The sequence below is a fragment of the Chiloscyllium punctatum genome, chromosome 2 (assembly GCF_047496795.1).
Source record: "Chiloscyllium punctatum isolate Juve2018m chromosome 2, sChiPun1.3, whole genome shotgun sequence".
Taxonomy (NCBI): Eukaryota; Metazoa; Chordata; class Chondrichthyes; order Orectolobiformes; family Hemiscylliidae; genus Chiloscyllium; species Chiloscyllium punctatum.
Window position 1 is genome coordinate 80,129,196 of NC_092740.1, and position 14,420 is coordinate 80,143,615.

The 14,420-nt window shown below is 39.8% G+C and overlaps 1 protein-coding gene across 6 annotated transcripts in view; it reads left to right on the forward strand.

Annotated features, from left to right (window-relative positions):
* LOC140486018 (casein kinase I) overlaps positions 1 to 14,420 on the forward strand; it is a 226,840-nt gene that overhangs the window by 49,041 nt on the left and 163,379 nt on the right. For all 6 annotated transcript variants that reach the window (XM_072584567.1, XM_072584575.1, XM_072584558.1 and 3 more), the window contains exons 3-4: positions 3,189 to 3,229; positions 6,320 to 6,389. In XM_072584567.1, the coding sequence (XP_072440668.1) occupies positions 3,189 to 3,229; positions 6,320 to 6,389 (111 nt within the window). The remainder of the gene's footprint in view (positions 1 to 3,188; positions 3,230 to 6,319; positions 6,390 to 14,420) is intronic.

Below are 14,420 nucleotides of genomic sequence, written 5' to 3' on the forward strand. Positions count from 1 at the left end.
TTTCTACTCTACTCAAAATTGTGGATGGAAAATCTATCATTAAAAGTCTTTTATTCACATGTCCCAATATAACATAATTTAAATTCTTTTTGAGGTCCATCCTTTTCTATTTTCTGTCTGTTCTGCAACATGTGCTAATTTTAGTCAGTGTTACAACTGTATCTCTTAAATGTATTCTATTCTAATACATTAACTTTTAATTATTGGCTAGTTTGGTCAGCTAAGGCTGTTCATTTTAGATTTTCCTGTAAAAGGATTGCTTTCCTCGCCCCTACCCCCTTCCCACAATCTGGAAGCATTTTAATCTTTTGTTCTGTCCATTATCTTGCAAATGAATATATGCTTTAGGAGGAGAATTAGGTTCTTTGACCCTTCAAGTCTGATCTGCCATTCAGTAAGATCGTAGCTGATATGTTAGCTCTGAACCCAAGTTCATGTTGTCACAGTTTATTGCTACAATGATCTTTGTCCTGAATATCACTGGCACCTAGAGGTTCCAACATTTGGCAATTGCAGCACATCACTTGCCCTGCCATCTCTCATGTTTTAATGACTTAATAACTTTAACTTTATACCTAAGATAGCCCATCCCGCCTGATAAGTTTTTGCACTACCAGTGAATTTTACTCTATCAAGTATATTCACTGGAATTTAGAAGAATGAGAGGGATGTCCTGGAAGTAGAGATCTTTGTGACTTTAACCAGTGACCATTTATCAGCCACAATAAAGATTTGCATGAATTTAATGAAATTCAGTTGTGTGATGATGAAACTGTGCAGATCTGACAGTTCTATCTTGATCGCTGGTCAGAGTATGTCTGCAGTAGCTCTCTCCCCAGGCAGTACTTTGATCTCCTCTGGTACGTCAGTATTATTGATGAATCCTGGTCTATGATGTGAGGTCCTTGCTCTCATGACTTCCCCATCTGGATTATGTCCATCACATTTAGCAGGGGTAATCCATGTGCAGGTCATTTTCTTGAACACATGGTCTCCAACTGTGCCTCTTTTTGTCTCCTGCAACACTGACAGGAGCAGGATGAACTTCCTCATCTCTCATTTCCAGCCAAACCATGGAACGCCTTGACTTTGATCTGAAAGAGTTTCCAAGAATGTTTTCTCTTATCCTGGTCAACTTTTATTCAAATGGATTGAGGTTGAGGAGCTTAATTGACCAATTTTGAAAACAGTTATAATGTCTTTGAGAGCTGTGCTTTTCTTCACACAATCTTGGGTGTATTTATTTGTGATAATGGGCCACAATGTTCAGTGCTTTATGGCCTTAGATTGATATGTACACAAGTTCACTAAGATGCCATGAAACAAACTACGAAGCCTAGAGAGGGGTTCCATACCATTTAAAAGCTTCCTGAGAAACAGTCAAAATTTTCATTCATCCCATTCAACTACAACTCCACACAGTCACAAGAATGGCCTTGCCCTGTGCTGATTTTGATTATCCACAGTCTTGAAAACCCAACAACTTTCCCTTTCCCAGGTTGTAAAGCCATGTATAATGGGCAAAACCTTGAAGAAACACCGTGGAAAGAACATTTATACAGCCGACCTAGCTTGCACTTTAGCTCCAAGACGCAGGGCTCATGACCTGCCCTTAATGGAAAAAGGAGCTGAGGTGTGACTCAGGTCCCAGCAGTGAGAGGACATTGTGATTGCGAGGCTCCAGCAACTCAGATTATACCTTGTCCAAACATCAAATGGCTTTACTTGAAAGAACAGGAATGCTTTGATTTTTAATTTTTAAAAGAAATCAGTCGCTGGATGGGTTGCATACCCTAATGCTTGTTTGGAGAATGTGCCAAAACAGCCACTGCTGCCTGAGCACTGGCATGTGGAATTGGTGCTTGAATCTGTCGGCCCGAGAAATTCTATTACAGTTGTTGTTCGACAAAACCTGTTAATGTTTACTCACCTGATCCTACTGTGTCCTGTTCTGATGAAAGATTACGGACCTGAAACATGAAGTGTATTTTGCTCTTCATGGTTGGTGCTTGACCTGTTCAGTGTTTCAAGCATTCGTTGTCATTATTTCAGATTTCCACCATCTTCAGTATTCTATTTTTAATTGTAAACCTTTTAATATTGAAGCATTGCTTAACAGGGAGCTAATGTGGATCAGCAAGTACATGGATGGTCGTTGAATGGAACTTGATGAGTCAAATTGCAACAGCAGAAGATTTGTGGGAGTGTGTTATAACAAAAAAAAATGCAGCTAATCACATTTGGTTTTGTTCAGGAAAATTATTTTTCAAAATATATTTGTTTGCAAATCTTTTTCTGTCCTTATCTAACTTTCCCTTTGTCTCGCATCTACTTCTCCTTCTCTCCCTCTCTCTCTCACACTTTCCCTCCTTTCCCCTTTTCCCTTCTTCTCCCCTTCTTCCTTTCACTCTCTTCCCCTCCCCTCCCCTTCTTTTTTCCTCTGTCTGTCTGTCTGTCTGTCTGTCTGTCTGTCTGTCTGTCTGTCTCTCTGTCTGTCTGTCTGTCTCTCTCTCTCTCTCTCTCTCTCTCTCTCTCTCTCTCTCTGGCTTGTGTGTCTCCCTTTCTTTTGCTCCACGTTTGGCTGTCTAGTGCTCCATTTTGTTTAATCTGATTGTTAAAGTTCTTCTCTTTTGGACTCTCTTCTCCTGTATGACAGCCAAGGAGGGGAAAAAATGCATATCTGTGAAATGTTTTAAGATTTTACTATTTTTTTTTGTGATGCGTATCTGTCTCAAATGAAAATTGATGTCTGTCAGAGTGACAGACTCGCACACTGACTAGAGTGCCTGCTTTCTGTTCTTAGCTAACCACACTTCTAAGGAAAGTAAGCTAGAAACATTCACAATGGCATTTCTTCCTATTGTGCAGATGCACCAGGAAGAGCAACGGGGAAGTTCAAATTTGATTTTGCTCTTAATATTCTACAAGCATCCTCTCCATCTTTTCTGTGTAACTGTTTTCGATTAATATTTTTACAAAACTTATTCACACTTGACTTAATAAGTTTTCTCGCAAAATGTTATCCAGTGTTTCATAAATGCACCAATTAAAATGGATGTGGTTGTTTAGTAGCAGTATTAGAGAATGCAGAATTTTTGATTGGCAGAATAATTGTGCTTAAATTATTGCACTGTCAAAACACTGATAAAATATAAAATAAATCTAATTGTTTGCATTTTCTCTTCAAGGTAAAAACTTGTACACAAATGAATATGTGGCAATTAAACTGGTAAGTCAGAAATTATTGTTGCTGTATTTAGGTGCTGTAGTGAATGATTTCATAGCAAATCCTATTTAACTGTTGAATTTCTTTCAGTGAGGTGCAAGTAACACAAGTATTTGTGTAGTTAAGCTTAAAAGGTAAATGATCACAACATTCAGCTTACATTATTCAAGATGTCCGCATTAAGTGTCAAATTAGCTTTTAGGAATGTTACTTGAATATTTATTCAGAATTGTTTGAATAGATACACTGAATCCCTATAATGTGGAATCAGGCTATTTTTACCCATCCAGTCAGTACTGACCTGCCAAAGAGCATCCCACACAGACCCACCCCCCTACCCTATCCCTGTAACCCTATTTTTCATATAGCCAATCCACCTAGTTTGCAATATGGGCAACTTAGCATAGCCAATCCACCTAATGTACACGTCTTTGGATTGTGGGAGGAAACCCACGCAGCCACTGAGAAGAACGTACAAATGCGGCACAGCGGGTTGCCTGAAGCTGGAATTGAACCTGGGTCCCTGGCACTGTGAGGCAGCAATGCTAACTGCACTACACATTCTCTCTCTCTCACTCTCTTTCTCACTCTCTCACTCTCTCTCAGGCGTGTACGCACTCCTACAGACCCAGACACTCACGTTGACCCTCTTTCGTGCATGCGCTCTCACATATGCATCCTCTCACAGACATACACCCCTTTACACTCAACACTCACACTGTCACACATACACTGTCTGAGACTTCATCCTTCCACCACCACCACCACCCCTCCCCCCCCCACCCCACCCCAAACACATGAAGGTGCACACACACACATAAGTTTGTGGAAAGAATTTGTACTTGCAGAATTATATTTTATTTTGCTTTAAAAACTGTATGAACACATGTAAGATTCTGTAAATCCCTTTTTTAGAAATATAATCAGTCTGAACATTTCAGGCACAGACAACCTCACACAGGGCACCTCATACCTTCAATACATTAACTGAGACGAAATGGCACCTATTAAAGGTCACTTGAGAATGTACTTTTTAAAAAAATAGTTGTGGGATTTACATATGAAAGAACTGAAACCAACATGCCCATTCTAAAAGATGCGAGATTTAATAAACAATCCAGGTCTTTTTCAATATATAATTTCAGTTGCATCACACTGTAAACTTTTGCTATAAATTCTGTGTCTTAGGATCTTGTATTCCACAACCACCTGATGAAAGAGCAGCGCTCTGAAAGCTAGTGCTTCCAAATAAGCCTGTTGGACAATAACCTGATGTTGTGTGATTTGTACACCCCAGTCCAACACTGGCACCTCCAAATCATAACTACTGAGTGACTGTGCTGTCCATTTTAAGGGAAACATTTTGTGGCTGGGGAATTTTATCCTCTTTGTGCTTAATATCTGATTTTCTGACACAGTTCCTGCAGGAAGAAATGCTGGATTTGCCTTCCTGCTGATGTTTCATAAATGCCTGAAGAACAAGAGGATAGTTAGAGCAAGTGTAGGGCCAGTTTGAAGCCTGGATAACATGTATTCTGGGCTGCTAACAGAAAGAAGGGAAGAAATTGTGAATCATAGAATCCCTACAGTGTGAAAACAGGCCATTTAGCCCAACAAGTCTACGCCAACCCTCCGAGTATCCCACCCAGACCCATTCCCCTAACCTATTACTCTACATTTACCCCTGACTAATGCACCTAACCTACACATCCCTGAACACTATGGGCAATTTATCATGGCCGATTCACTTAACCAACACATCTTTGGACTGTGGGAGGAAATCAATGCAGACACGGAGAATGTGCAAACTCGACACAGTCACCCGAGGCTAGAATCGAACCCAGATCCTGGTGCTGTGAGGCAGCAGTGCTAACCACTGAGCTACCATGCTGACGACTTACTTCACAGTCATGTCTTCATAATGTTTGGGTTTGTTTTTTTTGTGCTATTTATTTACTGTTAATGTTGATCGTTTATAGTAAGCATAGTGTGGGCACTGCACATACATAAAAATGCTGAACCGATGCTTCATGTTGCTGCAAACCATGAGTTAACTGCAAACTCCCTTCATTAAAACCTTTTTCCAATGTCTCATCTCCTCCCCTCCCCCTCTGCCTCCATTAGCAAACACAATACATATTAGTGAACTGTTCTTTTTGTGGTCAGCCTTAAAGTATTTACTCTGCCTGTGTGAAATATTATACGTGGTAATAGACGCATTCAGTTCATGATTTTAGAGATTGATGATATGTCAAATTTTTAGAATGTGTGCAATAAGCAAAGGAAAAGTTTTGCTTAGTTGTGCACATTTATGAAATTGTTACTTTTTTGATAACTTTATAAGAACCTTTTTATAAACACTACGTAAAGTGCAGTAATGTGATCGAGTGAATGCAAAGCCCAATTCTAATGGTATTGCTGGCATGGTATGGATTTTCCAAAATCAGCCACATAGGCTGAATAAAAATGTATAAAATTCAAATCTGTAGTTCAATATTGTGTGCAAACTGTACCTCTTACTGGCGTAAGAGTACTGATCAACACTGATTTATACAAAGCGAATGACAATGACGTAGCAGCTAACTATTCTTTTCAATATGACAGTCTCTAATTCCTGTTGGCCCTCAATTATAGATACAACAGTGAAGTTATGTAGGATCTGCTGTGCCAAAATGTGCATCCTGAATACACTTGTCAATTTGATTAACACATGGTCTTTTTCTAAAAATAAAAATAATGTCATGAGATTTTTTGAGTTTTGTAACGCCATGTGTAATATCTAGATAACTGCAAGTAAGAGAAAACCCCCATTCAATTTATCATCGTGTTATTAGTATTAAGGTAAGGATTAGCAGGGAAATTTAAACAATCTGTGTACAGACTTATCTACTTTGATGTTGAACTTAACAGCAATTACTGAACCACCTTTCATGTAGTAAAATGTCCCAGTGCTCTGGTTATTTTATAGGTCACTGCATTTTTTTCTGTGAAATACAGTGAATAATTGGTGTAACAAAATGAAAACAAATACTGGCATTATCCGCAGGTTTACCTTCTCGCATGCTTAACCTAACATTTTTCTTTCACATTTAGGAACCTATGAAGTCCAGAGCACCACAACTTCACTTGGAATATAGGTTCTACAAACAGTTGGGATCTGGAGGTAAATGCAGATATTTGATTTTCACACAATATTTCTTATTGGTTGATGAGTATTCAAGACGAGCATTTGACATCTTGCTTTTTGAAAAGTACGCTAACCTTTGGATGTGTGATTTTGATAGAAACAATTAACAATTTGTTTTTATTTTAATTATGTTTGAAGAGCAGCAACTTTGTAGAGTCCAAATTTTAATACTTTTTGAAACAAACACCAGTTAATATGGAAGTTATTAAAGATTAGATTAGATTACTTACAGTGTGGAAACAGGCCCGTCGGCCCAACAAGTCCACACCGCCCCGCCAAAGCGCAACCCACCCATACCCCTACATTTACCCCTTACCTAACACTACGGGCAATTTAGCATGGCCAATTCACCTGACCTGCACATCTTTGGACTGTGGGAGGAAACCGGAGCACCCAGAGGAAACCCACGCAGACACAGGGAGAACGTGCAAACCCGGGTCTCTGGCGCTGTGAGGCAGCAGTGCTAACCACTGTGCCACCGATTAAAGCTTTTGTACAAGTGTGATCATATTGTTTGGTCTGCTGAAATGTTGCAATTTGGTTTGATCATGTTGGAAAATACTTCAAACAATGGATATAATATGGAAATGTATTTTGTCTATGTGAGTTTTATTGACCAGTGTGACTTGCCCACTATGTACGTTATGTGATTTCCATGATCAAAAAGTTCTGACATTAACTCAACCTGAAAGTGGGCAAAAAGAATTATTTCAAGAGAATCTCTGCATGATACCATTTGTCTACCACTTGAAATAATAAATGTGCACCCTGATTTAACTTAATTGTTTGTTTTAATTTTCATCTCCTTGACTCCTTGTGAATGGCCAGCCCAGATCATATCTTTTTGAAAAGTGTCAATTTGATAATTTCTTACTTGCATCTTATTGAAGCAAAGTGCAATTTTAATTAATTGGTAAAAGTACTTAGAGTCGTAGAGATGTACAGCATGGAAACAGACCCTTCGGTCCAACCCATCCATGCCGACCAGATATCCCAACCCAATCTAGTCCCATCTGCCAGCACCCGGCCCATATCCCTCCAAACCCTTCCTATTCATGTACCCATCCAAATGTCTCTTAAATGTTACAATGCGCTTCCTCTGGCAGCTCATTCCATACCCGTACCACCCTCTGTGTGAAAAGGTTGCCCCTTAGGTTTTTTTTTTGTCTTTCCCCTCTCACCCTAAACCTATGCCCTCTAGTTCTGGACTCCCCAACCCCAGGGAAAAGACTTTGTCTATTTATCCTATCCATGCCCCTCATAATTTTGTAAACCTCTATAAGGTCACCCCTCAGCCTCTTACACTCCAGGGAAAACGGTCCCAGCCTCTTCAGCCTCTCCCCATAGCTCAGATCCTGCAACCCTGGCAACATCCTTGTAAACCTTTTCTGAACCCTTTCAAGTTTTCACAACATCTTTCCGATAGGAAGGAGACCAGAATTGCACGCAATATTCCAACAGTGGCCTAACCAATGTCCTGTACAGCAACAACATGACCTCCCAACTCCTGTACTCAATACTCTGACCAATAAAGGAAAACATACCAAACGTCGTCTTCACTATCCTATCTACCTGCGACTCCACTTTCAAGGAGCTATGAACCTGCACTCCAAGGTCTCTTTGTTCAGCAACACTCCCTGGGACCTTACCATTAAGTGTATAAGTCCTGCTAAGATTTGCTTTCCCAAAATGCAACTCCATCTGCCACTTCTTAGCCCATTGGCCCATCTGGTCCAGATCCCGTTATTATTTAAGGTAACTCTCTTCACTGTCCACTGCACCTCCAATTTTGGTGTCATCTGAAAACTTACTAACTGTACCTCTTATGCTCGCATCCAAATCATTTATGTAAATGACAAAAAGTAGAGGACCCAGCACCGGTCCTTGTGGCACTCCACTGGTCACAGGCCTCCAGTCTGAAATACAACCTTCCACCATCACCCTCTGTCTTCTACCTTTGAGCCAGTTCTGTATCCAAATGGCTAGTTCTCCATTTATTCCATGGGGAACCTTGTCTAATGCCTTACTGAAGTCCATATAGATCACATCTACCGCTCTGCCCTCATCAATCCTCTTTGTTACTTGTTCAAAAAACTCAATCCAGTTTGTGAAACATGATTTCCCACGCACAAAGCCTACTTTGAAGTGAATAAAGCAGATATGCCAACTGCCACATTCAAACGTGTTGAGATTTTGGAGTCTCATTTAACCTCATTTGGAAAATTATGAGCTACTGTGAAATGTTAGGATTTTTCTGATGTGAAGTTTGTTCAGCTGCAACTCCCATGCTATCCCGGCAAAAAACAACAAAAGACTCCTCTTGAGGACTTTTTAAAAAATATTCCAGGACCTACTTTTTGGTTTTCAGTGGCATCTTTTCCATTTTCACTTAACAGTCATGTAATAACAATAACAATACCTTCTGCTTTGTGTTGACATATGGGACAATTCACCTCCTTTATTTTTCCCTATTTTTCAAATTCCTTCATGCTACTTCGCTCATGGTAACTGCTTCGTGCTTTTCTACATTTTTCCGCTTTCTTTTCATCTCCACATTGACAATATCATTTAGGATCTTGTGCATCTCAATCAAGTCATCCCACACTGTTCATAATTCCAGTCAAACCTATCCTCAAAAAGACAAGGCAACCAACTCATTCCATGTATCAGTCTAGTAACTCATCTGAGTTGCCTCCAACAGATTTATGTCCTTCCTTATTTATTGAGACTAAATTTGTACCCCAGTATTTGGTTTCACCGGTGCCTGCATAGCTGAAGGATCATAATCTTCTATTCTTTTTGTAATAAAGATAGCTTCTCAATAGCTATCATGGTTATGTACTGTGCCTGAATACTAACATTTTAAGACTTGTGCTATAGAAATTTAAATCCCTCTGCACGGTGGATTCCAATTTGAAGCCATAAATTATTAAACTACTTTATATCGAGGCTCATGAGGACAATGCATGGAGAGTCGCTTTGAGAAACATGGCAGCAATGATCGTATGGTGGATCTGACTGTATGGGCTGAATGGTCTAATTCTGCTTCTATATTTTATGGTCACTCCTTATGGTAATTTGAAGGGCAACGTGCAGGTGGTGATGTTTCTACACATTTGATGCCCTTGTCCTGCAATGTGGGAGATGTCATGGGATTGGAAATACTGTTGCGGTAGTCTCATCACTGTGTTGATGTCGTGCCACCTTGTTAGTGGTCCAAAGTGTTACTACTGAGTATGATGTTGTAGGGAAGGAATTGAATGTTAACGTTTGTTGAATGCAGTGCTAATCAAGTGGGTTGCTTTATCCTAAATTGTGTCAAACTTCTTGAGCTGTTGGAGCTTCACTCATCCAGGTAAGTGGGGAGTATTCCACAATTCACAAGGCACACTGGGGAGACAGGAGATGATTTACTCACTGCAGATTTCCTAGCTTCTGACCTGTTCTTGTAGCTGCTCTATTCATATGGCTTGTCCAGTTCAATTTCTATGACATATAGTGTTACACAATTTATTGCAATTATGTAGGATAGGCTGAATGGGCACGAAGCTCTTCACCTTTTGTGTTATTGTTATAATGTTGCATCTACTATATTTTTGATACATTATTGCATTAAGTTGAGACGCCTGGATTAGCTCTCTGTTTATAAGGTGGTGGCTTTTTCAGCCAATGTGACTAGTGAGAGCGTAGATCCATGTATGAAAGTTGTGATTTTCAAAATTTCTTTGTAAAGATTTTCAGATACTGCACTATAGATTTTGTAAAGAACTGTGGTCAGTTTAAATGCTACCATGTTTTTTAAAAAAAGGTTGTTCCTCTGTACTGGTTTATTTTTGAAAAAGAATGGCAGCCTTTTTAAATGAAAACTCTGAATTTTACGAGTTTGGCTTGGGATTTACAAGCCAGGTTTTGGCAGTTCCATATAGGCCTGGATCTTCAGCAATGGTGAGTAGATTGTCTGTAAGACACACCCCTCCACACACACGCACACGCAAACATGCACACCCAGTACTTGGCACTGCAACACGTTTCTCATGGGATCCTCTGTTACTAGCTGTTCAAGAAATGGTCAAGCACAGTACTGTTTAAGGAAATTAGGGGATACGCCTTTAGATCTGTCTGAAGTCTCAGACACTAGCTCAATACTAGGAGCTTCTGTGCCCATTAATCAATTGGGTACCTTTTTGACTTGCTAACACTCAAGGACCTCTGTCCATTGACAGCCTCTTCATAGCATTGATTTCCTATCAGCCCAACTACCTGCCTTACAGGAAGACAAGAAAGATCGCTGGTTTCCTGACTGATGACCTGCCAGTGAAGTTGGAACTCTTTTTACCTCGGTAAAAACAATGACTGCAGATGCTGGAAACCAGAGTTTAGATTAGAGTGGTGCTGGGAAAGCACAGCAGTTCAGGCAGCATCCGAGGAGCAGTAAAATCGACGTTTCGGGCAAAAGCCCTTCATCAGGAATACAGGCAGAGTGCCTGAAGCATGGAGAGATAAATGAGAGGAGGGTGGGGGTGAGGAGAAAGTAGCATAGAGTACAATAGGTGAGTAGGGGAGGGGATGAAACACTCTCTTTTTACCTCAAACTGGGCAGGCAACTGGGTGGCTGGTGAAAGCCATTCCCCCACACTTGCCACTTACCTGCACCTCCTGGCAAGACCTGGAAATAAAAGACACTCTTCATGCTATTGAAAGCCTCAACCCTGTCATGATTTCTGGGATGCAGAAGATGCCAGCCTCTGGCACGCTGGTTCTGTGGAGTGTTGACGTTCAAATCCACAATTCTACAAAAGGTTCGTCAGCCAACTCTTCAGTTAATGAGCATTTGATCTAAGCAAGCTTTCACAGTTGTAGGATGGAGAGTCAGTCATCACAGATCATTTCCCACCCCCCCCCCCCCCCCCCCCCCCCCCCCCCCCCCACATCCCCACCCAAATCCCTCTGCACTTGGGCTGCAAAATCTTGGCATAAGACATAGCAAGTGCAACACATGTAGGACTTGGAAAGAAGAGGCAAGAGGTGAATGAAGAAAGAGATTATTTCTTTCTCTTTTCATTTCATTTTCAGTGCCACTAGAATTAGTATGGCTATGTTATAAGCATTGACATTATGTACAGATCAAACTGGAAATAACAATGAATTAGTGCAGAGAAAATCTGAAAATAGGAAGTGACTGATAACAGTTTGAAAACTGTGGAGGCGAGCACACAATTTTTTGCTACAAATTCAACTACATTGTAAAATGTAGGATTTCACTGTATTATTTTAAGACCAAGCTCTTTTAGGAGATTTATTATTCCTGCTTAAATAGATTTAGTTTTTTCCAAAGGTTGGCTATTTGGATTGTGTTTGCCTCGAGTTGAAAATAGTTGCAGTAGTGTTGTCAACTTCGTAAACTTGAACAATCTTTATTTATTCGGGTGAATTTTACCACCATATTCCAGCTTCATTAATTGCTTACAAACAAATGTGATAGTAGTGGAATATTTGCACAGAACGGTTAACTTTGTATAACCAATGATGCAATAGAAATTGTGTATAGTTAATACTTGAAGCAATATCATCATGAACTAAAGAATTTTTCTTAAAAAGTCCAAAGAGGAACTGTTAACTGGAAGCTTTTACCTTAATAAACCAAAATGATTTTTTTCCTGGTTTGGGGAAAAATGTTTGAAAATACTACTTAATAGAACTCCACAAATTAGTGTCTTGGAGTTTTCTTGAAATTTCTACCATTGTTAAATTAAAAAAAACACTTTTTTTTTAATCAAAGGAGAAGTAATGAACTTCCCTTCAGCAGCTTTATTCGTGAAAGCAAATATTTTTGCTGATAAATGATAACTCTGATTGTCCTAACTGCACACTAGGCTTTCCCATCTTTTAATAAAATTCCAAATAACTTGACACTAGTTCTTACAGTTGATTTAGCTATTCTGTACAGTCAGTGTTGGTTATGTTTCTGTGTTTTTGCAGGTACAAAAATCTAATTAGGTTATAAATATTCAGCTTATGTGTGGAAGAGAGAAGATAGCCCATTAGACTGAGCGAGTATCTGAAGTGAGACCGCTTCTTTTGTGATGTGAGAAATGTCTTGGAATAAAACACATTTCATAAGTTTCAAGTTATTACTCATGCATTAATTCGTAAATCCAAACAATTACCCAAAATGTTGATTTATTCTTGTGGTTCACTGCTATGGATATGTTGGTAAAGTTCCCAATATGTGGGGCTTTTTATACACTAAGTGTGAAACCAACTCCTTGGAATCGAGATGTGTGAGCGAGACCGGCAGAATCTTCTTCAGTTTTGAATCCCTTGTGATCTTATGGCTTTAGGTCAAATGGAATTTCAAGAAACCTGTGCTGATTTACCACCTGCTAGCCAGCCATCCACCCCGCCACCTCCCCCTAGTCAGCCTCTTGTCTATATTCCTCCAAGAAATCACTGAGGGAAGCAAGGGTACAGAATGTACTTTGTGTGGGAGACTTTGATTATCACCACCAAGAGTGACCTACACAAAGTACATTCTGTGCCCATGGGAGTTGTGGCACACCTTGATTTGAGCCCCAGCAGACATGAGGAAGTCCTCAAGATTCTGTAAAATATCAGGGAACAATTGGTGGATATAAAAGTAGAACAGAGTGTTCTGTTGAGAATTTCTGGTTTACAGTATGTGTTGATGGAATACAACATCTTGGGAGCACTTGATTTGTTCAGGTTTTGTATAGTAGATGTTATTTTTTAAAAGCAAAGTAGTGTCAATATGAGAAATCTGAAAAACAGTCGCTCCCCCCGTACCCACAAGGCATACATTCCAAGACCTACCGTGATAGTAGCGAACCCATCCATTTTAAATGGAAAGTTTACCTTCCCGGCACCTGCCTGGTCCCTGGTTCTGGAAGGTTCCCTGTAATATGTTTGGACCGTGATAAACCATGTGAAACTGAAGCCACAGTAACCGGACTGGTGGATATGGCGGTTGCCCTGTACAAATGGAAAGTGATGGAGAAACTCAAGTCTGGCAGCATGTGTGGAGAGGGAAAGAAACTTAAAGTTCAAGTCCTATATGATTTTTTTTTTTTGGAACTACATTTAACTGTTTCTCATTCCACAGAGGCTGCCAATTCTGCGGAGTTTCTCCAGCCTTTTCTGTTTTTATTATTGATCTAAAATTTTAAATCTTGTATTAATCTTCCAGTTAATGATCTGGGTGTTTCAATTTCTTTAAGCAAAAGTTGTCAGATCTTTATTGATATCATAACATTTCAAATGATATAAAGAAGGTGCTGATTGTTTGGTGACTTTCATGCTCTAATTCCTTGGGCTATTACAGCAGAGCTAGAAAACTCGATACTCCCAGCCAGTCTGTTCCTGTAGAATTGTGACACTGACACAATTCGGTCATATAACTTTGCCCAGTTATATTTGATCCACAGAAAATTGGGTAAATCTAATCTAATTACCAACCTGTTGATCTCCTTGCAGTTATTGTTAAAATGATGGAAGGAGTCCTGGTATGCATCTATTCATCAATAGCCCGTTCACTAATGCTTCAATTAGGTTGTCACTTAACACCAGGCATCACAGCTTTGATTAAGACACGATGTAGAGGCAGAATGCCATGCAAGTGTCAGATGTATCTTACAGGAAGGCAGCATTCATCTGAGAATAGCACCAAGAAGCTCTAACAATGGTTAATGGGTATAGGAAAAATGCTCCAGTGTGTGACATAAGCTTACACCATAAGACAATAGGAAAGTATCTTGCTTGTTCAAAGTCCACTTCATTGTAGGCAGATTTGACAAAGGGTCAGTTAGACTCGAAACATCAGCTCTTTGCTCTCCTCGCAGATGCTGCCAGATTTGCTGAGATTTTCCAACATTTTCTCTTTTGGTTCCACTTTATTGTAGCATCAAGATCTCGCGGCAGTGTTTTCTCAGGGAAACTTTCTTGGCCTCGCCTCCTTTTTGCTGCTTCCGAATTTCTGTTTTTTTCCATTGT